Source organism: Prionailurus bengalensis, chromosome X (genome assembly GCF_016509475.1).
Source record: "Prionailurus bengalensis isolate Pbe53 chromosome X, Fcat_Pben_1.1_paternal_pri, whole genome shotgun sequence".
NCBI lineage: Eukaryota > Metazoa > Chordata > Mammalia > Carnivora > Felidae > Prionailurus > Prionailurus bengalensis.
The window spans coordinates 34,038,720-34,064,819 of record NC_057361.1 but is presented as its reverse complement, the minus strand read 5'-3'; the positions used below and the strand labels follow the sequence as shown (position 1 = coordinate 34,064,819).

At 40.0% G+C, this 26,100-nt stretch overlaps 1 protein-coding gene across 1 annotated transcript in view; it reads right to left on the bottom strand.

The window, feature by feature from the left end:
- Positions 1–26,100, bottom strand: part of OTC (ornithine transcarbamylase) — a 62,071-nt gene that overhangs the window by 14,690 nt on the left and 21,281 nt on the right. Inside the window, exons 4-6 of the mRNA XM_043569930.1 lie at positions 23,445–23,532; positions 4,886–5,039; positions 2,917–3,039 (exon numbers count right to left, since the gene is read on the bottom strand). Of these exons, the coding sequence (XP_043425865.1) occupies positions 2,917–3,039; positions 4,886–5,039; positions 23,445–23,532 (365 nt within the window). The remainder of the gene's footprint in view (positions 1–2,916; positions 3,040–4,885; positions 5,040–23,444; positions 23,533–26,100) is intronic.

The following is a 26,100-nucleotide window of genomic DNA, read 5'->3' as shown; positions in this document are numbered from 1 at the left end:
TACTCCCACCGAAATTTAGCCAAGTTTTAGTACTCTTTATCATTTAAATGAGTTTCTGCATGAGAACAATACTGAAATCACTTTGTAATATTAGAATTTTTTTCCTTTGGTGTTAATAAAACATCTTTGACATGCAATGAAATGTTTAAATCATATAGTTCTCTGACAGAATAAAGCCTTTCCAGAAACATCTTCTAGCAGGGAACAATTATTGTTAATATACGCTTTATCTGTAAAAACTAAATACAATAATAGTTTGCATTAATACAGAGCCTTTCTTCAAATTAGAATTATAGCCAGAGTGTGCGCTCTTTCCATAATGTGAACAGGAACCGCCTTAAGCGCGTGTCAGATCTGACCCTTTATTTCAGTTTACGCTGAAGGAAAGAGAGTGATCTCTCTGAGTCCCCAAAGTTGACTATAAGCGGGCAGCTTCTAATACATGCCATTGTCCATGCCTGACATTGCTTCTATGGCAAGTGTATTAGGTAGAACAATATCCTCCAAAAATTCATCCTCAGTCAGAACCTCAGAATGTGACCTTTTTGAGGAGGGTCTTTGCAGATGGATTAGGGTGGACCTAAATTTAACATGACTGACGTCCTCATAAGAAGAGGGGCATCTGTACGGAGAACATAAAGGAAAGAACATGGAGGCAGAGTCTGGAGGGATGCAGCCACAAGCCAAGGAAGCCTGGGGCTGTGGGGAGAGAGACTAGGAAGGATCGTCTCCTGGAGGCTTCAGAGAGCATGGCACTGCCACCATCTTGATTTTGGACTTCTAGCCTCCAGAACTGTGAAGTAATACATTTGTGTTGTTGTAAGCCCCCCAGTTTGTGGCAATTTGTCATGGCAGCCCTTGCAAACGAAAGCAGTGGGGCGCATTGACTCAAACTGGTTCAGCAAGAACACTGGGGAAAAGCATTTTGTTTTCTTTTTCTTCGGCAGGATGCAGCAGACGATGCTGGTGCTGTACCCAAATGCCATCCTAGGATCCCTTTTTACAGCTTTCCCCCCTCTCCCCATTTCAGTAGGCTTGGAACAGCACTTGCAGCCCTTCTTCGGAAGACAGCGCTCTGGCTTCTCAGCTGCGTGCCCTGCCAAAATCACCAGGGCATTTGCCACTCTCCCTCCCCCTGCTGCCCTTGACCAATGACCGATTCAAAGGATGAAAGCCCACCTTCCTTGCTTGGGTTGAGACAATGCTGGGGCATAAGTTACACTCCCGAGCTCACCCATGGGATCAGGCGGAAGCTTCCTTCTGTGGGATAGTGCCCAACATGGCATTAGAGTGAGCAAATCCTATAGTTTGCCTGGCAGTCTCCCACTTTTAGCAATGATGGTCCAATGTCCCTGGAAAGTCCTCAGTCTTGGGCAAACGGGATAGGTTAGTCACTATAAATGGCCCTCTTGCTTAGATTCTTCCCTTACTCTGTCCGTCTCCCTTTGGAGTACTTCTTTAATAAGTCCCCTGTACACAAATCCTCATCACAGGGTCGCCTTGTGGGGAACCTGGCCCAAGACAGTGGTGCAGGAAGGGGTGAAGAGGGCAAAAAAGCCTTGGGAATTTGGATATGTCCTATTGGAGAAATTCAGCCATTAATCCACATTGTGTGACTCATGTTCCTGGTGATTGGCAAATAAACATCTCAAACTCAAAAACAGAAGCAGGGAGTAATTTTTAGGCCTCACACATTCCCCTCTGGATATCTTAGCTTATCCAAGTGAACCCTCACACTGAGTACAAACAGCAAACACATGCCTGGTTAGAAGCACACTAGTGCACATTAAGTGTGAATACTCATCTCTTAATAAGAGAGCCAGTTCTATCTTTTACTTTGTTTCTGAAATGGTTTCTGTTTTGGAGAGTTTTCCCTTCCAAGACTCCTGATAGGATATTAGTAGCCAATCAGAAATATTATGGGGGAAATATCCAGTAGCAATGGGGTATTTAACAGGTTCTGTGGGGATCCTTCAGGACTGGTTTGTGTATGAGTCTCTTGTAGGGTTATTTTTTACCCTCTAAAAGGCCTATTTATTTTGTATGAGGCTGGGGGTATCTTAACAGAGGGCTTCTCCTGGGAGATCTACACTTTTTTATTTGGGTGTATTTACTTACAGATTTATGTCATTATGTAGGTAAAACATTTGCACGTTAAGAAATTCAAACCATGTAAAAAAAAAAAAGAAATTCAAACCATGTAAAACGATATACCATGAAAATAAAGTCTCCCTCCTTTCTCTGTCCTTGAACCTCCCAGTTCCCCTTCTCAGAGGCAGCTACTGTTACAAGCTTCTTACATATCAAAAGGGTTACTTTGGACCTATGAAAGAAGTCATGCTTCCCCTGCATTCTGTGTGAGATTAGCGGCAGGGTAGGAAGTATATGGAGGGCACTGTCACAGCCATGAAGGACTCAGATTTAAAAAGCTAAAGGGCTCCTGGAGTTGAGTTTGAAGCACTAAACTGATGTAGATGCCATCATTGTGCCCTTCACATTAGATTGACATTTTTCTACTAAATTGCAGTATTAGAAAATGACAACATCCTCTCCATGCCTTGGGAGTTGTATGCTGTCTGGATTTCATTGCTTTCTTCAGTCTTTGTGGTAGCAATGCAAAAGGATGCCAGTCATCATAATGGCTGGTTTTAGGGCATTCAAAGGGATAATTCAGACAGGCTTTTAAAAAAGACTCACAGGATGAAAGGCATCAGCCAAGATTATCTCTTAGGGTAGAGATGGGAAATTGGGCACTCAAGAGGCCAGATAGCTGTAATAGTAAGGTTGGTAATGTAAACTAAATTTCGTGGCCTCACCTGTGCTTGCCTTGAATGGAAGAGAGGTTTGTTTTCACTAGGTAATTGCATCTGGGATGATTTAAGAGAGAGTTAGTCTCAACAAAGAGATTTTCCCTACCTTTGGAGTAGCCGCCTGAAGGTGCATCCCAAATTTTGCAGCACTCATCATGATAGAATGCAAAATGTTGTTCCCATCCCCAATCCAGCTGAGGGTAAGGCCTTTCAGAGAGCCATAGTGTTCCTAAAAGGCAAGCGAGAAGATTATATCCAGGAGGAAATCCACTTATGTGAAACAATTATTAGGGCTAAAATGAAGGAAACAGTCTTCACCTAGTTTTTAATACTTTGTTGGAATGAATAAACCTTTTTTTGCCTTATACAGGGCCATTCAATAACATGAATGTGCAATCCCAAAAAATAGCAAAACAACTTAGTATCTTAAACCAAGACATCATATGAACTTGTACAGAGACTCTTCTTTTCATACATTTCGAATCTGAATCTTTGTTGTATTCTTTTATTCATTCATTCAACAAATTGAGTGCCATCAATGTCTAGAGGCTTTCCTTGGTCCTGGAGATAGAACAATGAAGAAAGGAGACAAAAAAATATCACTGCCTTTGTGGAGCTTACATTCATTGGTATTAGAAAGGGGAAATACAATGCACCTGGAACAGTGGAACATGGTGGCTGTGTTCCCATTTATACGAAGTTAAAAAACATGCTCATCAATATTCTTGGTTGTTTATGGATACAGATGTGTAAAGTATAAACACATGCCTGGGAATTATAAAAACAAACACCAGGATAATAATTTCTCTGTGGGGTGAGAGGAAATGGGATCAGGGAGAGTTACACAGTAGGCTTCAACTCTACTTGAAATATTTTATTTAAAAACAAAAAAATTCTGAAGTTAGATCTGACAAAACTATGTAAGGGACCCAAAGGTGTTTGTTTGCTTTTTCTTGAAGTGTCTGTAGGTTTCACATATTTTATATATTTATAAAGATGATATTTAAAAAAGAGAAAGGCGAAGCAATTTGGAGTTCGCAGAACTATTAGATGGCTAAGCTAGGATTTAAATTCAAGCCCATCTGATTTAGATTGTGTTCTTAATAAGCTGTTTATTCGTTCAACTCCTGCTTTGAGTATCTTCTATATGAAGGCATTGTACCAGGTTCTACAGGGGACAGTATGATGGATAGGACATTTGTAATCTAGTAATGATAAAGCCCCAGGCGGAAGCATTAAATTATCTGGCATATATGTAAAGCCACACCTGCAAACAGCCACTTGGTATCCTACATTGTTGTATCATCTTTGGATGAATTTTATCCTTATCACCAAAGAGTTTCATTTTGAGTTTAACTTCACATTCATATGTGCGTTGCTTATCCAAATAAGGAGGAATATGGACCTATCCAGTTTTCCCTGTCTTCCCAGAATAGTCCATCAACACGGAAACCGTGGTTGTCAGGATTCCTGGTGGCAAGCCCGTGTAGATTGGCTGTGGCAACCCAAAAGAGATGAATCTTTCAAAGTTATTCAAGTTTCTAATTTAAGGAGACATAGCTAAATTCGCCTCAGTTCTCTAAATTCTACATGTTCTTAACTCCTAAACAATCAGTATATTAAAATGATAGAAAATGGCCTCCTTCTCAGAAAGCGATTTAGTGGTTGACCACTTTGAATATTCAAAGCATACTCTACCAGTCTTCACTCCCAAGCCACAGAGCCTGATGTATGCTGGATTACATAAAGCTTTTCCATTCTGCATGCTCCAGCCTTCTCTGTTCATCCATTGTGTTAAATATGTCACCAAAAAGCAAAGTAATTGAGAGAACAGGGGATGAAAGGGGGGCTAAAAGAGGTTGGGAGTTGGGTTGAGAACAGAAGGATCTTCAGATCTGTTTTTAACAATGTCCTGTCATCCTTGGATATTTGGTATGCACACATATGCTATAATTCTTTGCCAAGATGATATTTGAAAACAAAACATCAATACCATGATTTAAATGGCTCTATTTAGAACTAGTCAGGAACAATTTGATGATTTTGCTCTTGTGGAAGGCAAAGAATGAGCCAACCTGGAGTGTGAGGTAATCAGCCAGAATCTGGATAGGATGGTACAAATCGGACAGCCCATTGATGATTGGGATGGATGCTTCTTTAGCCAGGATATCCAGATCTGATTGTTTATACACTCGAGCCAGCACTGCATCTGTCATGCTTGACAACACGCTGTAGCAAACCAAGAAAAGATAATCTAAGTTAATTATGCTTATTAATTCCTTCTTTAATACATGGTCTTAAACAGGAATAAGAAATGCTAATAAATTAGAATTTCTACTAAGTTACAGCTACCTATCAACATGATAGGTTTAAAAGCTAATAGTAAACATGTAGTCATTACAGAAGCCAGATGGTGTTCCAAAGGTCTTATCCAGTGACCGCTAATTTTACTATTTTTTACAAAGCAATCGTGGGCCTAACAGTCCTGATGATGAATTATAATTGGTAAGTGGCAGTTGGTAAAGTTTTAAGGGACAAGGCTAAAAATAAGGTACATTAATGACCTTGCATGTGGCTAATTTTCTTTTGCATTATCCCAGAGACAAATACACATATTCACTATAAAATTGAAAGTACCAGTGTGGCAGCCATGAAGGTGCACACACACATTGTCCCACAAGAGAGAACCTTCTGGGAGGAGTCCCATTAGCTGACAAACTCCAGCTGCTGTACTTTTGGGATACACTGCAGTGTTCCCACTAAGGCCACACTCCCCCCAGGCTGTTCCCAGTGGGGGCACCAGAGTTGAGCTCCAATGGGCACTCTTTGCTCCAAGGTCCCCCACTGGCCTGGCTGAGACTTTCTTAGAGCTGTGCTGCAGTCTCTGGTTCTTTATACCCTACTCCCTCCTTCCTCTTCTTTCACTGGGGTCAGACCTGCATCGTGCTCTGAAGGCTCTCCCTGCCTACTCCTGCTTCCTCCCTCCTTGATTCTTCACAATTGTTTCCCCCTACAGATCTCTTGCATGTCTCATTCCATCTTGCAGTCTGCTCCTCCATGAACTTGAACTGATACAGCCCACAATAAATTCCTGCAGGGGCTGAGCCTGAGGAGGTATTCAGCCCTTGTCCCTGCACTCTGCATAGCTATTGGCATCTCTGAAAATATCAGAAAGCGCTCAATATCATAAACACAAAAATCCACCAAGAAAGCAAGACAATCCAAATTGTAGCCATGAATTCAAACAACACACAGAAAAATAGATGTTATTATTCTCATTTTATAGAAGAACCTAAGACACAAAGAGGTGAAGTAACTTGCCCGTTATCATGCAGCTAATCAAGTCGGAGGAGCTCATATTCAAATTAAAGTCAGTTTAACTCTAAAGTCCATTACAACACATTGCCTCAATTTTGCACATGAAAACATCTGGAAGGAGAGCCTTGGATCCAGATTTTAACTTTTTTCCATGCGTCAGAGTGATGGTGGTTCCTCAGCTAAAGCTAACAAACTAGCAAGGATAGCCTTTGGCTTAAAATCTTGGTTTCTTATTATTTAAAGGGAAACCCGCACAATAAAGGCTCCTAACCAGGGGTGCTTGGGTGGCTCAGTCAGTTAAACATCTGACTTCAGCTAAGGTCATGATCTCACAGTTAGTGAGTTTGAGCCCCACGACAGGCTCTGTGCTGACAGCTCCCAGCCTGGAGCCTGCTTCAGATCCTGTGTCTCCCTCTCTCTCTGCCCCTCCCTAGCTCACACTCTGTCTCTTTCTCTCTCAAAAATACATAAACATTTAAAAAAATCCAACGGTTTCTAACCATTTGAATTTTAAAGAATTCTTTTTAATGGCAAAAATTGGAAAACCTCTCATGATAGTAGTTAGAGTAGATATAGTCATAATTATAGAGTATCTGGTTTGGGGTTCCTATTCTGGTTCTGTAACTTACTAGCTATGTGACCTTGGACATGTTATTTCATTTCTCTGTGACTTGGTTTCTTCATCTGTAAAACCATAATAATATCTATCCTATTGAGTTATTCTGAGAATTACATTAGATTACCTATTTAAAGTATATAGTGTGATGGCTTATTCATGGTAAGAGATCAAAAAGTGGTAGATATTATTACCATGTCAAAAGAAACTGCAACTCAACACAGTGGAAAAATCAAATAGTCCAATTTAAAAGTGGACGGAGGACCTGAATAGACATTTTTCCAAAGACATACAGATGGCCAACAGACACGGGAAAAATGCTCCAATCACTCATCATCAGGGAAATGCAAATAAAAACCACAATGAGGTATCACTGTACACCTGTCCAAATAACTAAAATGAAAAACATGAGAAACAGTAAGTGTTGGCAAGGATGTGGAGAAAAAAGAACCCTCACGCACTGTTTGCAGGAATGCAAATTGGTGCAACCACCATGGAAAATAGTATGGAAGTTCCTCAAAAAGAATTAAAAATAGAATTACTATATGATCCAGTAATTCTATTGGGTATTTACCCCAAAAAATGTAAAACACGAATTCAAAAATATATATGTACCCCTGTGTTTATTGCAGCATTATTTACAATAGCCAAGATATGGAAGCAACCCAAGTATCTATCCATAGATGAATGGATAAAGTAGATGTGGTATACACATACACAATGGGATATTACTCAGCCATAAAAAAGAATGAGATCAAGGAGCACCTGGGTGGCTCAGTTGGTTAAGCATCCGACTTTTGATTTGGGCTCAGGTCATGATCTCCCAGTTTGGTTTGTGAGTTTGAGCCCCATGTCAGGCTCTGTGCTGACAGTGTGGAGCCTGCTTGGGATTCTCTCTCCCTCTCTGTTCACCACCCCCACTCCATTCTCTCTCTCTCTCAAAAAAAAAAAAAAGAATGAAATCTTGCCATTTGCAACAACATGGATGGACCTAGTGGTTTAACACTAAATGAAATAAGTCAGAAAAAGATAAATACCATATGACTTCATTCATATGTGGAATTTGAGAAACAAAACAAATGAACAAACTAAAAAAAGAGACAAGTAATAAAACAGACTCTTAAAATACAGAGAACAAACTAGTGGCTGCCAGAAGGGGATGTGGGTGGAGGGATAGGTGAAATAGATAAAGGGGATAAGAGTACACTTATCTTGATGAGGACTGAGAAATGTATAGAATTGTTGAATCATTATATTGTACACCTGAAAGTAATATAACACTATTAATTATACTTGAATAAAAAAATTAAAAAGAAAATTTTTTAAATGCGTAAAAACTAAAGCTAGTATATATTCAGTATGGTCTTCATAAATTTGTATTTTAATTATCATATATGTTTGGGAAATTAGTCCCTCTTATACATCTGAGACATTTTTACTCAATCTTTAGAAAATTATTGGTGCTTATAAAATTCAAGGGCCACTAAAAAAGTTCCCTGACCCCAGAGATTAGAGAGTCAAATACTGAAAATCATATTCCTATAACAATATCTCCTAGACTCAGATTTTTTTCAAATTTTCATGGATTTCTCATATCCATAATTCCCAGATTTTCAGATTTCATGGATCAGCAAAATTTCCAAAGCAATATGGAGATCAACATAAGATTCCCAACTTTTTGTTTAGTAAATTAGGGGCATGAAACAGGAAGCAAATATATACATATAATATGTTAATATCTTCATTTAATTAAAGAAAGGACATTTTAACACCCAAAAAGGTGTGAATGACCTAATCTCAAAGAATGATCCTTGGAATTGAATTAATTTAGCTTATGAAATTCACTATATTGTCTTTATTTTTCCTATTTTACCACTTCTGATAAAAACTTCTCATGGCAGGGCATCAGTGGAGGGGTCAAGTTTGGAAACCAGTGCTCTGAACTATCTAATCACATTGTATGTTGTAACATGAAAGAGGTGAATGAAAGAGCCACTTTAGAGTTTTCTCTTGCAAAATAGGTGATAGTTGATGGTTGACTTGAGATGCAGGTTTTCAAATATTTGCTGCATATAAAAGTCACCTGGAAAATTTTTAAAATTCTTGGTGCCCAGACCATAATCTTTGTCAATTTTGTCAGAAAAATAGAATCTCTAGGGATAGGTATTTTTTAAAACTTTCCAGGAGATTCCAGTGCGCATCCAAGGTTGACAACCAAAGCTAGCACCTCACTCCTCAGATCAACAGCATCACCCTCACCTGGGAACTTGTTAAAACTGCAGAGTCACAGGCCCCACTCAGTTTCACTGAATCAGAATCTGCATTTTAGCAAGGTTTCCAGGTGGTTAATTTGCATATTAAAGTATGAGATGCCTAATAAAGACAGAATTGAGGCCACCATATTTTTAAAAGTACCATTCTTTTCTTGGAACCCTAACCAGGCCAAAAAAAAAAAAAAAAAATCAAGAGATGGCAGCTCACAGAAACAGAGAATTTTGTCCATAATCTTGCGGCAGGGAGTGCTTTCTAGTTCAACTGAAGGAAAAAAAGCATCTCAAATCCTGAGAAATGAATAATCCACTCCACTAAAGCCTCCTCATTAGAATAACCAGCTGCCCTTTCCCATCGGATGCCCTAAGGCAATGGTCCCCAAACTTTGGTGTGTATCAGAACTAAAAAACTACAGAGACCCACGTTCCTGAAATAGGGGAGAATCTGGGTCTTTGTACTATTACCAAGTTTCCTGGGTAACACAGATAACCTTAAAAACGTTGAGAACCACTCTCCTCAGGCATAGGCTTCTATTTAAAATAGAAGAATTTTAGGTCTTCTTCCTTTTCTTCAAGATCTTAATACAAATTTCTTCCACAGTACAGATATACTGATGCTTCATATTATAGAATACAGGCTTTTAACTCTATCATGATGGAGTAAGTTAGATGGAGATAGATATCCCACTAAGGTCTATAACTATAATTATTAATTCCTTATTTCAGATGAATTAGTTAATTTTATTATACCTAAAATCCTATGAGAGAGAGAGGTAGCAGAGTATTTGACTGGAAAAGACTTCTTTAAATATACATCACTTCCTAAAAAGTGTATGCAAATAGGATAAAAAAAAATCTGGATCAACCATTGCAGTTGACCTTCTGGAATCTCATGGAAGGAAAATGGGATTTTACTTCTATTGTAGCTTCTCAAATAATTTTGGGGAGCTAGAACCATGGGCCTCCAACCTCTTATGGTTTCAAGAACTTTACAGTGTATTGTTGAGTTTTGTTAGATTTAGTGTGGTATTGCATGTAACTGTTATCTTAAACATATAGATGAGGAAACCAAGTCCTGGCAAACCTCAAAGTAGTTAGAGCAAGGTTAGAAAAGAATGAAGAAAGTTGAGGCTAAAAGAGGGAGACATGAGGGGGCAATTGGAGGAGTCAATGCCCTATAGATACAAATTTTTCAAGAAGATCAAAAAAGGGCTGTTGTAGTTCCCTCCCTTGCACAATCCCAAGAGCTCTCGAAGCAAAGCAGCCAAAAGCGAAACATGAATTTACTTGCCCTGTTTATAATGCAGAGTTGGTATCCCTGGAAACCGTATGGCCTAATATTATGGGAAAGCACCTGGTCTGCTTTATTGAGGTTGCCCAACACCTCCTAGAAAAGAGGGTCTTGACCTTGGCTACCTGTCAGTACTCCCTATGGAGCTGTAAAAATCCTGATGCCACCTTCTGTCCTTTGAAAAGTTAAAGCAGAAGATGAGGTGGGGGATTCACATGAATATTCTTAAAGGTTTCCAAGTTATTCCAGTATGAAGATAAGACTAAGAACCAATGTCCTCAAAGATAAAGAGAGGAGGAGGGGGACGGTGGGATATCCTGCTGCTGGATGGAACTATGGATCCATGTGGAGGAGGAAAGTCTTAGTAGTTGCTGAAATCTCAAACTATAAGATAAGTAACGGGTAACAACATGGTATGCTATACTGGAAAGAACAAGATCTCATACACTTATAGAAGTATTTTCCTTTTAGCCCAGTCACTATCAAGAACAGTCCAGTGGCAGCAGCAGTGGCTATAATCTTTTCCCTCTCAACACTTGTAAGTATCCCTAGTGCCTAGAATTTGGTCTTAATATTGTTCTATTAAAAAAAAAAAAAAGGAACCAGAAACTATTAGAGGATAGTCAATTCTATGTCCTTGCACTGGACAAAAATCAATATATGTCTGTAACACCCTGTTGTTTCCAGGAAGCAAAAGCAATTTTATTTATTTTTATTTCTTTTATATTTCTTTCTCTTTTTAAAGTTTATTTATTTATTTTGAGAGAAAGAGCAAGAGAGAGAATCCCAAGCATGCCCCACGCTGTCAGCCCAGAGACTGATGCAGGGCTCAAACTCATGAACTGGGAGATCATGGCCTGAGCCAAAACCAAGAGTCGGACACTTAACCAATTGAACCACCCAGGTGCCCCCCAAAAGCAGTTGTAAAATTGCAGAGGCAGTGCTAAAAGGGAAAAGAATCTACTTAAAGGAGCTCCTATTTGTCAAGTTGTGATCACTTATAGTAATAAAAATCATCAAATACAACAAGTTGTGCTTGTAGAAGTCCATGATGCTAAGAAAAGGGTTATTATAAAGAAAATGTACAAAATATAATTGTAGTATCAATGAACAATGAGTATTACCACGTACGCTTCAATTTATTTACTTAAGAAAGTACTTCCATATAACTATATACATACAGATAGATATTTGTGGGCTATTGTTAAGTATATTTCTGTTTATAAAGCATAGATGCATATCATTTTTAATATGTGTAAATCACAAAGAATTGCATTAACTTATAAAGCAAATTCCTAGAGACAGTAGAAACTGTACAATAAATGGACAGATGCCCTCAGCATTTGTGGTTTTATATAAAGTGAGGAAGAGTCCCAACAGTTAACTAGCACCAGTTACAATATTCAATTTCCAGTTAGAAAGATGATACAACCATTTATTCCAAAATAACTTAGTTAACTGTCCTAAAGAAGAATCTAAATTTTCAGACACCTCCTGTCTCTCTGGGAATAAAATTTCTTGATGACCCAACTAATTCTAAAACAGTGTCATTAAGAAAGGCATATACTTTAAAATATTGCAACCAGGCTAGGTTAATATGTCATAAAAACATTACAGTGGGTCTGCCAGAGATTAAAAACAAAGAAAATCAAATTTAAAGGATACTTTATTTTTGGTTTTTGTAAAAAGTCAGAATTTATATGAAAAATGAAAATCGAGATCCTATGATAGACAGAATAATGCCCCCCCCGAAGATGCCCATGCCCTAATACCCAGAACTTGTGATTGTGTTAGCTTAGATGGCAAAAGGAGTTTTGTAGATATGATTAAATTAAGGATCTTGAGACAGAGAGATTATCCTGGGGTGGGCCCAATAGAATTGCAGTGGTCCTCATAAGAGAGAGGCAAGATGTCGGAAAAGAGAGAAGATGCTAGCCAGGCTGCTGGCTTTGAAGGTAGAGGAAGCTGGAAAGGGCAAGGACTTGGATTCTCCCCTGGAGCCTCCAGAAGGAGCATAACCCCATGGAACCTTTAGACATCTGACCTCCAGAGGTGTAAGATAATAAATCTGTGTTGTTTTAAGTCACTAAATATGTTAAGGCACCGACAGGAAACCCATATAGATCCATGATAAAAAGTGAAAACTATGTCATAAAAAATATATTCAGCCTAGTGGTTAGCAGCTTGAGTTTATTTCATCTTGAACCTACCAAAATTGAGTATTTAGCAACCCATTCAACCTGCTTTCCTAGCCTCCTGAGATGACTTTTTTTTTTTTTTTACCAGATGAGCCTGGTAAAATTACATACATAAGTTCTGAAAAGGTATCAAAGTAGTCTTTTGTAGAATTTCTGACAAATCAGCAATTGATAGAAGTTTAAATTCCAGGACCATATAAGGATAAGAATAAAAGTAGGAATGGGGCACCTGGGTGGCTCAGTCAGTTAAGCATCCGACTTCGGCTCGGGTCATGATCTCGCGGTCCGTGAGTTCGAGCCCCACGTCGGGCTCTGTGCTGACAGCTCAGAGCATGGAGCCTGTTTCAGATTCTCTGTCTCCCTCTCTCTCTGACCCTCCCCCGTTCATGCTGTCTCTCCCTGTCTCAAAAATAAATAAACATTAAAAAATTTTTAAAGAATAAAAGTAGGGATAAGAATGTAAAACAACACCTGTGATGTCAATAGCGGTGTGCCCAGTTTTGTTGTTAGAATATTAATCAGCTCTGTAATCAGTATGCCATTTTATTTATATCTTTTCCTTTTAAAAATGTTTAGAGCATTCAAGGAAATCTGAAATGCTAGGCTTATGATTACGTTAAATGTTTAAAAGCATTTGATTATTTTTGCAATTAGTGTTTAAATGGTTGAGGAGACTTGTTTTGTTCATTTGACGTGTATTTCATTTATTGGTTAAGTAGTATGTGAATGTTTAAAGAAGTTGTTCTGAAACTTGAACACGCATCAGAATCACCATGAGGGCTAGTTGGAAAACAGCCAGTTGTGTCTCTCAGTAGGTGTGGGTTGGGGCCCCAAAGAATTTGAATTTTTTTTAATGCTTATTTATTTTGGAGAGGGAGAGAGAGCAGAGTGAGGGGGGCACAGAGAGAGTGGCACAGAGGATCCGAGGCGGGCTCTGCACTGACAGCAGAGAGCATGATGCAAGGCTCAAACTCCTGAACCAGGAGATCATGACCTGAAGTCCAACGCTAACCAACTGAGCCATCCAGGTGCCCCAGAATTTGCATTTCTAACAAACCCCCAGGTACTGCTTATGCTGCTAGTTTGGGGACCACATTTCAAGAACCACAAAGGAATGTTAGCTATTTTATGTTTCAAGGAATGCTAAATGCTTGATAAATTCACGAGACTAATATGTTGGACAGTAAACAAGGTACAAAAAGTAGGTCCATTCCTTTAGGCACAAAAAGCCCCTGGACATTAAAGCATCTATGGGCAAAAGGGAGTGCAAAAAAGCTTGATAGAAAATGTCACTTCAAGGGCACCTGGGGGGCTCAGTCGGTTAAGCATCCAACCCTTGATCTCAGCTCAGGTCATGATTATCAGGGTCTTGAGATTGAGTTCCACATCAAGCTCCATGCTGACTATGCTTGAAGTTCTCTCTCTCTCTCTCTGTCCCCTTGCTCCTCCCCAGCTTCTGCTCTGTCTCAAAAAAACTAAAAGGGGTGCCTGTGTGACTCAGTCTTTGAGCGTCCAACTTCAGCTCAGGTCATGATCTTGCAGTCTATATGTTCAAGCCCCACTTCGGGCTTGCTGCTCTCAATGCATAGCCTGCTTCAGACCTTCTGTCCCCCTCTCTCTCTGTCCCTCCCCCACTTGTGCTCTGTCTCTCTCAAAAATAAATAAAACATTAAAAAAAAAGTAAAGAAAATTCCACTTCAATCCTTCCACCACAGAAGCTTATGGTGAAGTGGAATTAATGACACAGGGGAAGAGGAGCCACTCCCAGATTGTTTCCACATTGGAATCAGTTGTGGAAATAAAGATGTTAAAGACCTTTAAGTAGACAATTCGTATTTATTTTGCAAATGATGCTGCTTTCTACTTTATGTTTAAAGTTACGATAAATCATAAAGAAATCACCATTCTTAGTTTTCTTCTTCCAAGCTACTAAAGATCTTTAAAAAACAAAAAACTTTTCATTGGAAACAATGACAAACCCATACCTAGAGCTGGATTTACGGGCCCATTAATAGTAATCTGGGATTTTGGTAGCTCTCCATCAGTTGAAAACCCCAGTTTTAAACACTGTAAGAGCTGTGTTGTATGTGCTACACATGAAAGGCTGACAAGTTAAAATACTCTCTGGCTCTATAATGACTTGATTTTTGTCTGTTTTCATTTCCATTGCCTATAGAGAGTTCTGTCTGCCTTCTGTTGCATTCCTGCAGTTTTGTAGACAATCTTGGGCATCTGTCAACAACGGTAGCAAAACAGCCTTTGCAAAATCCAGATTACCCAATGTTAAACTTTCTCATACATATCATTTTCCTCTGGAGGTTTGATAGCCAATATTAGGGTTTAAAAATAATCCACAAGTTAAAATATGTATTCAACTTGATTTTACCTAAATGTTTAAAATGTGGTCTATTCCACACCCCCACCCCACCTCCCCACCTTCATCATCTCTTTCCTTACTGTGTAGAACAAGGAGAAACATGGCATAGGACTGTAAATGAAAAGACGATTCAGGAGATAAAATGTTAACATTGATTACTTCAGACTGATGGCAGTATTGATGGTTCTATCTATATTTTTAAATCTCTTTTAGTATTTCCTACCAAAAAGAGTATTACGGTAATAACCACAAAAAACCTCCTATCTTTCAAAAAAGAAAATTCCCTCCAAACATGATTTTGCAAGTAATTGAAAATGAACTAGAGCTTCTTAGAGCAATGGCTAACTCTTGGCCTTGGTAAAGAAATGAGCAAGATGAGCCTGGAACATCGTGCCATATCAAAAAGCAAGGGAGTTATCAAAGGCTAATAGAGTTATGTCAAAATGACCCAGTAGCCAATTTGAGGAGAGATCACATTGGCCAAATGGGGGATAATTTGAGCACCGATAAGAACAATGACGGCAGTGAATTGAAACCTTCAAATATATTAAAATACATGACTTTATAAAGATACTAAAAAACGGAAGAACATGGACAAGTCATAACAAGACCAATTTCAACTCAATGTAGAAGAGAACTCTCAGGTGGTTTGTATAAACTCTCATCAGAACAGTCAGACTGCATCAGTATGAAACTAGATAGCCCAGGGTATAGAGTGCCCTGAGAGCAGATGCTTCCATGCAAGCTCAAGGACAATTTTGAGGAAATGGCGTAGAGGCGGCATGAAAAGGATGGCTAATCTAAATAACCCATAAAGACCTTTCTGACTTTGGATTTCTATTATTCTTTGACATTTTTTCCTTTGGTATAAGATCAAAACTTTTTAATGAATTAACTGAAATGCCCAGAAGGCCAAAACAAAACAAAGCAAAAAACACTATAAGCAAAGTCCCCCATGGCCCCAGGAAGGCCTGATGCGGACTCTGTATGGTCGGGTGAACAGATACGAAAAAGCAAACAAACAAACATAACAAACAACAACAACAAAACAGGAAAAAAAGCCACCAATATATAGTGTTCTGGGCCAGATCTTAAGAGCAAATGTGGATATTGATGAGGTGGACAATCACATAACAATCCTGATGCTGTCAGAAATCGAGTTGTTCCTAAACTCATTGGAATGTGATGAACGCATTGCACAAGCCAGAGACAAACATAACTTGTGTTCTCATAGGGCCCTGCCATGCATTCTTCCTTTTGTCCTTATCTTGCCTTAAATCGGACGGTGTGCCCCCTGAATTCCAGTTTGTTACCAGTGACACCTCCAATCAGTTGAATAGCTGACTGGCAAACAGTGGGAGGAATTTTTGGCTGTGCATGACACCACTGAGAATTCTGTAATTATTACAAAATGGATTATTTCCTGTTTTTATTTTTTAGTGAAGCAGGCCAAGGCCTTAGAGGAGACATAGACTTTATCCCCAATGTAAATTGGTCAAGGAATAAACTTGTTAACAGAGTCTCCCTCCAGGAGAGAGAACGTTCCATGTACTCTGATATCTCTACCCAGGTTATAATTTTAGTTGTATCAATATAAGAATAATGAGGAAACAAAATAATACCTTTAGCAAACCTAGATGGGCTCCTCTCAAATGGTCTGGTGTTGGAAGAAACCCAGGGATGTTTAATAATTGCCACATGCAATTTATTCATGAAAGCTTCTATAATGGCCAGATTATTTTGACTTGGATATTATGCCTTGCGTTGAGGACCTCGGGGATAAATGGGTAGGGCATCATGGCATTGAGAATGACCTCCTCAAAATGTGCTATAGGAATTTCAGTGTTGGGTCACCGTACGCTGACTAGGGGACCACAGCGAGTGATGTCTCACATTAAATCAGAGCTTGTCCTGGGATTGAATTAGGCCATAATTTGGTTCGATCAGTATTACTTGAATTTATTCTGTGTGCCTGTCCTTCATAAACATTATCTCATGTATCATCATGTAACTCATTAAGATCAGTATTTGTATCTCCATTTGCTAGCTGAGAAACCTAAGAGTCAGAGGCAACTGCTCTAAACCACAAGACCAATGTGGTACGAGCTGTGACATAAACTGAAGCCCAGCCCTGCTTCAAAGCCTCTGCAGTTTACACTATGGCAAATTGCCTCTAGACTATGAATGGTCATAGTTCATGTTGGGAAGGACTGGCTTTTGTTACCATTCACCCAAGGATATACAAATGTCATGCCTGCTAGTTTTTTGGTGACCTCTGTAAAGATTCATGGAGATATCATATTTCCACTATATATATATATGTATATATATATATATATATATATATATACACACACATACACACACACACACACACATACCAATTTCTTAGTTCCTAATTAGGTACCAATATTTTAAAACATTTTTTAGAGCGGGGAGGGGGAAGGGGGAAGGGGAGGGGCAGGGGAGAGGGAGAGCAAGAATCTTAAGCAGGCTCCATGCTCAGCACACAGCCTGGCATAGGGCTCAATCTCACGACCATGAGATCATGACCTGAGCTGAAATCAAGAGTTGGATGCTTAACTGACTGAGCTACTCAGGTGCCCCTAAAACGTTTTAGTAAGAAACCTAAGAAAGATTGCCTTTTTCAGGCTTGATATCACTGGTATAAATACCTTTAATAGTAGTATTCCAGCTTTTTAAAAACATTCCTTTCAATATGACAGTGGTTCACTCCACTTGAGGACTGTCTCATCCACAAATCCCTCTATAACTTCCAATATTTGAACTGTCAGAATGACAATGATTTGAAAGCTTTCCGTGTTGTTACAGGGGCATGCAGATATGTGATTATGTAGTGGGTTGAATGGTGTCCCCTAAATTCATGTGAAGTTCACCTGGAAACTCAGAACGTGACCTTGTTTGGAAGTAGGGTCTTTGCAGATGTAATTGGTTAAGATGAAGTAATACTGAGGTAGGGTGGGCCCTACATCCGGTAATGGATGTCCTCATAAAAAGAGGAGGGGATACACAAAGACATACAGAGAAGCAGCCCACCTGACCGTGGAGGCAGAGTTTGGAGTGACGCAGCTACAAGCCAAGGAACACCAAGGAGGGATTCTACCCAGAGCCTTCAGAGAGAGCATGGCTTTGCTGACACATTGGTTTTGGACTTCTCGCCTCCAGAGCTGTGAGAGAGTAAATAATCTCTGTTGTTTTAAGCCACTAACTTTGTGCTCATTTGTATGGCAGCCCTAAGAGACTAATACAGTGGTTTATGCTGCTTTTCCTTTCTACTACTTTTCCATTGGTAGAACACATTCTAGCGATTGCTACCATAAGTAAATTACAGCTATAGGGAAAGTCAGTAGAGTGGAACCAGCATCACGTTGTTGGGTTCTACAGGAAGCCTTTCGTACTCATGGTTCCTGCAGCTGTATGACTAACTGCCGTATTACAGTGATATGACTGTGGAGCTATTATGCCCCTTTCACTGATGGACTCAGAACATTAGGCATAAACAGCTGTGATTATGGAAGAACAAGAAAGCCCTGAAACTGGAGTGATAATGCCCCACTGCTGTTGCTAAGTTCCATCCGATTTCAAACTTCTGAAGGATGCATCATCTCAGTCATGCTAAGGTGTCACTTCTGGTGTCACATGTAAAAGGACAAGCCCACAGTGAAGGGAAAAATAGACTATCCAACTCTTAACCCCAGGAGAGCACCAGAGAATTGGCAAAATCTGAAAACACCCTCACAGCTGAAGTAAATTTACCTGAAAAAATACGTATCTGTTGTGTCTTCTGGTATGTTACGGGGTGGGAAAGAATTGCTGAGAGAGACTTTTCAAAAGAGGGAATTGAGCAATGCTTGATTCTCTCTGATGGGTGCTTGGCCCTACAGGGATCCACACTGAACTGCGGAAACAGTTCAGATCTTGAGGCTGCCCTCCTATGGGTGCAATATGTGCTCCCTTACCAGTTAGGGTGCATCTAGGTAAAGGATATTTAGCAAAATCCAGAAGAGATGAGAGCTCAGTTGTGCAAAAATGAGTTAACACAGCAGTTCTGACATGGCTGTCTTCGAAAGGCCTACTGACAGGGCTGGCCCTCAGCTGGCGTCTGGGAACTTAGACTTCGGGAGGGTTTCCACCAGTCCTAGAAATAGTAAGGATGGTTCACTGCCTAAATTGTATAAACACTATGGATGATGTTGAACACTTCCCTTCCTCCTGGGAGTCCAGAACTTGGGTTTATGCTATGCTGAGGGTGCCACGCAATCTAAAGTAACCCCCACAGATCACCCTGCTTTTGCTTCGTCCTAACACTCATCCCAACCTGCTGGTCTCGTCACGCTTTCTTTGTTTAGTGAAAGCCCCCTCCCTCTAGAGTATAATTTCCATGCAAACAAGGATTCTGTTTGATTCGACCAGCATTTCATTCTCAGTGCTAAAACAATTCCTGGAAGAAAACCTAGGCATTCAATAAATATTTTTGAATAAACGAATAATTAAATCATTTGACTAAATAATTGACACTTTGGAAATTGCACTTAACAGCCTTCGGGAGGCTAGCCCAGTTTTGCCTTTTTCTTTTCTGTTGCCACATTCCCTAACCCCCTTTGGGTCTTCTCTCACCAACGGGCAGTCACTTTTTTTGTTTTATTCCACCGGGCCCCCAAAGTAGCCAGACAGGCGGATGGAGAGGCAAGGCCATCAATCAGTGTCAGGTGTGCACTGTTCTCTTGATTTGAAAAGGCCAGCACTGTCATTTAAACATCATCCCATCTCTTCGCATCTTACAAAGTTTAACTTCGACAAAAAGCAAGGAGAGGCAATTGCTATGGATTTTACGGTGCATATTGGCAGGGTAGATGTCATTAAGATTCACTTCCTTGCTTCTCCTGTTCAATTGCTTCTGTGAAAGGCAGTGGACTTCTCCTGTCTTCTTCAGTTTAGATTCATTGAATTTCGGAATCTCAGCCATATCTTGTCAGATATTTTGGCAGAGGAAGCAGGAATGGGGTATACAGAAGAAAGTCAGATGCCACGGTAGCTACCCTGCCCCCCTTGCTGACATCCCCACCTTGCATTTCAGCCTCTTCTGTTTATTGCGCTATCCTTAGTCTCCTTGTACCTAAGTATTTCCTCCTGCCCTTCCCTAACTGTGCCTGTCCACAAGGTTCAGCCTTCTGCAGTTCTCCCACAATGCAGTTCTCCCACAGTCAGTTCTACCACTGAGCTTATAGTTCTATTTATCCAGCATTCAACTTCCCCCAAGGTCTATCTCCAGTGGCCTGTGGACATTCATATTGGAAGTTCAACCTTTAATGCAATATGTCTCATACCTAATCTAGCACCCTCTCTCCAAAGCAGACACTCCTTTCATTTTTCTGCTTCTGCTAATGTATCCACAGATATTTTAAGAATAACCAATGTGAAATCATTTTGCCTCCACTATCAACGTACCCTTCACAATTGGTTATCATGAAACCATATAAATATCTTATTAACTGTCCCTTCCTTACCATTCCTTTAACTCACACACTAGCACAGTAGATTAACAGCACAACAGCCCTGGATTACTACACAACCTTGTAATTCGGGGTTTTGCAAAGTGTGGTCCAGCCACCCAGGCAACAGAATCATTTGAGGGGCTTGTTGAAGTATAAATTCCTCAAAACTATCTGAGCTCTCACCCGCAGAGTTAGAATTTCTGAGTCTGGGCCCAGAATTCTGCATTTGTCTGCATTGGGACACCCCTCTATTGAAGGCCTACCACTTCATAATCTAATATATTTGCATGCACTTGAGAATATAAATTGGGCCTTAAGGATCAGAATTCCCTCACTTTATAGAAAAGGAAACTACGATCTGGGGAAGTTTTCACCTATGACTCACAGTAGGTAAGTGGCAAAGCTTGGACTAGGTCTCAAGCCTTGTGATTTCCAAGCCATGCCTGACTGCTAGCCTTTTAAAGGCCTGCATGGAAGGTTGGCCCTTGGATGGCATCCGGGAATTTCAATTTGGGGAGGGTTTCCAGGACTGATAAGAGTGGCCCACTGTGCCTAGAATGTTTTTGTTTTTGTTTTTACAAACAATATGGTTTAAAGTGAATGCCTGCTCTCCTTCTGAGAGTCTGGATTTGGGTACATGTCAAATGGAGGATGCTGTGTGACCAGCCTCCAGTAAAAATCCCGGGTACTGAGTCTCTAAGGAGCTTCCCTGGCTGGGAGCATTTCACACCTGTTGTCACAACTTGTTACTAAGGAAATTAAACGGGCCTTGAGTGATTCCATGAAAAGGACTCTTGGAATCTTGCATCTGGTTTCCCTTAGACTTCTCTACATGTGCCTTTTCAGTTTGTTGATTGTGTTTGGTATACTTTCACTGTAATAAGTCACAGCTGTGAGTATGACTATATGCTGAGCCCGTGAATCCTCCCGGTGAATCATCAAACAGGGGGGTGGTGTTGGGGACCTCAAGACACATAAGTCAATGCTTTCCATAATGTATTTCACCATCTCTCTCCTGGCTTATATATGAGAGGCAGTAGGGGTAGCCAAAATAGCATGGCCTTTAAAAAAAAAAACAAAAAACAAAAAAACGTGATTTAAATGCTGACCTCACTGCTAAGCTCCATTACTTCTCTAAGTCATGGTTTTGTCATCTATAAAATTGGGCCAATAATACTTAATGTTTAAGGCTTTTACAAAGATTTAGAGATAATGTACAAGAGGGCCACCCTTTAGGGAGGAGCTATTATTTTTATTCAGAGTCTTTTGGGTAAGAAGGAATGATCAGAATGAATTCTATGGATCCACTTTTATGTATCCATATATCCACGTAGCAATGGAACTAATTACAAAGACTAAAAGGTCCCAATTACGTTGGAACTTGTGAGCAGATTGTTGTTCTTGGGACCTGTGTAGAGCTCCTCTAAGGACTTGCATGGGAATTGTTGTGTGGAGAGCAAACACAGCAAAGAACATGTTTATACTCATTCTCAGCTTTCAACCCACGCTTGGCTATTTGTCTCTTGCTTTTGGGCTCCTGCCCACTCCACTGATTTCCGGGTCCTGAACTTTTTCTGGCTGTCAGTCTGCACCCCTTAACCCTTTATTGGATGTTCAGCCGTTCCTCCAAGTTTATCCTTTTTGCAACCACTACTTCACACATGACTTACCATCATTCGCTTGGTTCTATATGGAAGATCCCCACTGAGACTTCTCCCCTGGATGTGCCCCTGGCTTCATCCCTTAACCAGCTTGTAATATTTGCTTAGGAATGAAGTATAGGTCACTTTTGTGGAAGCAGAAGTATTAGGCAAATGTAACCCCAGTCAGCGGCAGCATATTTGGAAGAAAAACTCGTTTAGGTTTATTTATTCTTTTTGTTCCATGCATCCGGAAGATGAACACAAATGCTTCTCAATACTAACATGGTCCTATCTGATATAATATCACTAAAAGGTCTAAAGATGAGTTATTTCAAATCTAGCAATTCAGAGGAGGTAGATTCTTCAGTACATACGAGGGTAGCTTCCATAAAAAGTAGTGTTGCAAGGACACTTTATGGCATATCATTTTCGGGAAAAAGTCATTAGTCTTTGATATCAAGCGTGAAATATTTAAACAAAGACATTTGCTCTGTAGTTCTCATTCAAACATGCTATAATGGTGACAGCATTTCATGGGGAGTCCGGGGGGGGTCTATATTTCAGTCTTTATAATATAATGGTTAAGAGACTTTTCCTACCTCTACTTCTATCTAGATAGGGGTGAGCTACTAGTGCTTGACAATAGAATGTGTGTGCAAGTGATTGTGTCACTTCCCTGCTAAGGTGAGTTTGAAGCAAGTATCCCATCCCTATACTCTCTTCCCCTAGCTCCTGGCCGGATGTAGACACCCAGGATGACCTTGGACACCACACGTTGAAAATGGTAGAGCCATTCTCATTTGGAGTCCCTGAAAAGCCACATAAATAATGAATATTTCCCTCTTACTAAGTTACTTACTAATGGCTAACATCCACACTACGTTAGCCATTGACATTATAAAATTTTTGTGTCATAGTAGCTAGTACGTTCCTAATTGTTGCACCTCTTTATGCCAATCTATTTGGTTTGTTATAGGATTAAATAAGTTAAAACAATGCCTAGCACATAATAAATGCTCAGTAAATGTTAGCTGTTAATATTATTACCTGCTCTGATGCTAACTAGTTAGTTATGAGTCACTGAACATGTCAGTTTCCCTGGACATCTGTTTCTTCAACTGTAAAATATGAGTCACACTTGATGTTTTCCAAGTTTCCCTAAGTTTGAAATTTTTATAATCAGAAACCCCTTCAAATTGCTAAGGAAAAAAAATTATCTTAACCCATAGAAACTGACCAGAGGATGAGGAGAGAGGTATTCGGAGCATCAGGTAAAGAGAGGAGGAAAACAGAGAACAGTACAAAGGATGCTGAGGGAGAAAAACCTTATTTAAAGAGAAGCATATTTCCTTTTTGAAATTTATCAATTCTGAAATAAGCTTTGAAGGGAAGAAGATTTACAAACCGAGCTGTGTCCGTGAGACTTTCATTCACACCCAAATGAATATCTTGCGTGGTAAGAAAACAAGGGTGTCCTCCCAGAAGTGCAAAGCCTACAATAAAAGAAAAAAGGGGGGAAAGCATTTTGAAAAAGAGAACTAAAGTAGAAAACAACATTGGGGTGTCTGGGTAGCTCAGGTTGGTTACACGGCCGACTTTGGCTCAGGTCACGATCTCGTAGTTTGTGAGTTCAAGCCCCGCGTCGGGCTCTGTGCTGACAGCTCAGAGCCTGGAGTCTGCTTCGGATTCTGGGCCTCCCTCTCTCTCTGCCCTTCCCCTGCTCATGCTCTGTGTCTCTCTGTCTCTCAATAATAAATAAACGTTAAAAAATTTTTTCAAAAAAAAAAAAGAAAACAAAATTATAAGGAATTGGCACCATCTCAATTGAAAAGTCAAAAATTTTAAAGCTCTCTAATGTCTCTGCTAGGAAATTCCCAGGCAAAGCAAAATGAGTGACTGCGAGAGGTAGGTAAAATTTTCTGTAAAGACACTCAACTCTCCTTCAGATGGGGGCCCATTTATCTACCCTGTTGTTCAGAACCTTTCAATAATGTGGCATTGTTCCCTTCTGGAGGCTATGCCTGGTTTTGATTCTTTAAAATGTATAATGATGTCCATCCCAGAAAATGGAAAAATAAAATGTAGTGTGGGATATCATGGATTACAATGGAAAACTACTCAAGAATAAGAAGGAATGAACTCTGAATACAACATGGATGAACCTCACGACAATTTTGCTAGGTGAAAGAAGCTAGATACAGAAGAGTAGATAATGTATAATTCCATTTATATGAAGACATAGAATAGGCAAAATTGCCATAGAGTGGCAGAAATTAAAAGAGTAGTTGCTTCTGGAGAAGGTGATTGTCTAGGAAGCACTGGTGAACTTTCTAGGGTAAGAGGAATGTTTTAAACTTTGATAGAGTTAGTAGGTTTATAAAAGTTGAGGGGTGCCTGGGTGGCTCAGTTGGTTAGGCATCTGACTTCGGCTCAGGTCATGATGTCACGGTCTGTGAGTTCGAGCCCCTCGTCAGGCTCTGTGCTCATAGCTGGGAGCCTGGAGCCTGCTTTGGATTCTGTGTCTCCCTCTCTTTCTGCCTCTCGCCCCCCTCTCTCTCTCTCTCTCAAAAATAAATAAACATTAAAAATTTTTTTAAAAAATTGAAAATAAAGTAAGTAGTTGCTTCTGAAATGGAATGAAATAATTCTATTCTACCTATTTTATGCTAGTTAAGAGTGTTCACTTAAATATGCCCAGACTAGGATTTTAGCTAGAGGGTACTATGTTCTGACTCTGGCGATGACTATTCCCAGAGCACTACCATGTCCTAGCACTTTATAAACATTCTTCCATTGAAAACTTTACTCTAATAAGAGCACAGTAGATATTATTATAAGAACTTCATAGACAAGGGTTCTGAGAGTCAAGAGTTTAAAAACTTGTTCAAGATTGTTTTTAAGAGCCTATGTATAGCCCTAGGGCTTGCCATAGGGGAGCCAGCCCCTGAGCTAACTTACAAAGGAATTTGCAAAGACAAGACAACATAGTGGAACTGGACTCCGTCTTCTTCATCTGGAAAATGAGGCAATTTGCCTAGAGCCCTTAAGATCCCTTGCGGATGTGATGTGCTACATCCCAGGTAGAATCAGAGAACGTGAAACACGCTAACAATCCTACTTGGTATGGGTCCTGTAATAAAGAGTCTGACTGAATTTATGATGTTTAGCTGCTACCAACTTTCAAGCCAACCATCACTCTCTCTTCTCCTTCTGCCCTATACCTAGGCAAGCTGGTAAGAATGTACAGACACTCCTTGCTTTGGCACTAGCGGGAGGCTCAAACTAAACAAAACCTGGCCGGTGCATGGGAATCTTCACCCCAGCCCCACCTCCTAACCACAAAGCCCAGGACGGTATCATTTTTCCATACTCTGATGCCACTTTGAGACCAGCGTGGGAGTCAGTCCTGCTCTACCCAAGAAGCCACATTATGTGAGTAATAAACCTTTTCATACCCTCTTGGTGCTTGTGTGGCATCCTCACTGTCAATAATCAAACCAAATTTTTGTGGAGGGCACATTTTGTCTCTGTGGAGTGACTGCACTAGGCCTTGGCGTCACAGCATAGTTCTGAAATTTATGCATTCATTCTACAAAATGTGCCTGGTGCTATTCTAGGTACCGGGAAAAGCATTATAAACAACAGGGTACAAGTGCCTGCTTAGAGTGAACTTACATGCCAATGGGGAGAGAGATAAGTAATAAATTGAATGAGGAGGCGCCTGGGTGGCTCAGTCGGTTAAGTGCCTGACTCTTGATTTTGGCTCACGTCATGATCTCATGGTTCATGGGGTCAAGCCCCACATCAGCACAGAGCCTGCTTGGGATTCTCTCTCCCTCTCTCTGTGCCCCTCCCCCACTCACGCACCCATGCTCTTTCTTTCTCCCTCTCTCTCTTTCAAAATAAATAAATCAACGTTTAAAAAATAAAGTGAGCACTGGGTGTTGTATGGAAACCAATTTGACAATAAATTTCATATATTCAAAAAAACAATAAAAAAATAAAAAAATAATAAAAAATAAACTGAATGAATAAATGAAGTATGTTGTTATGTTAGATGT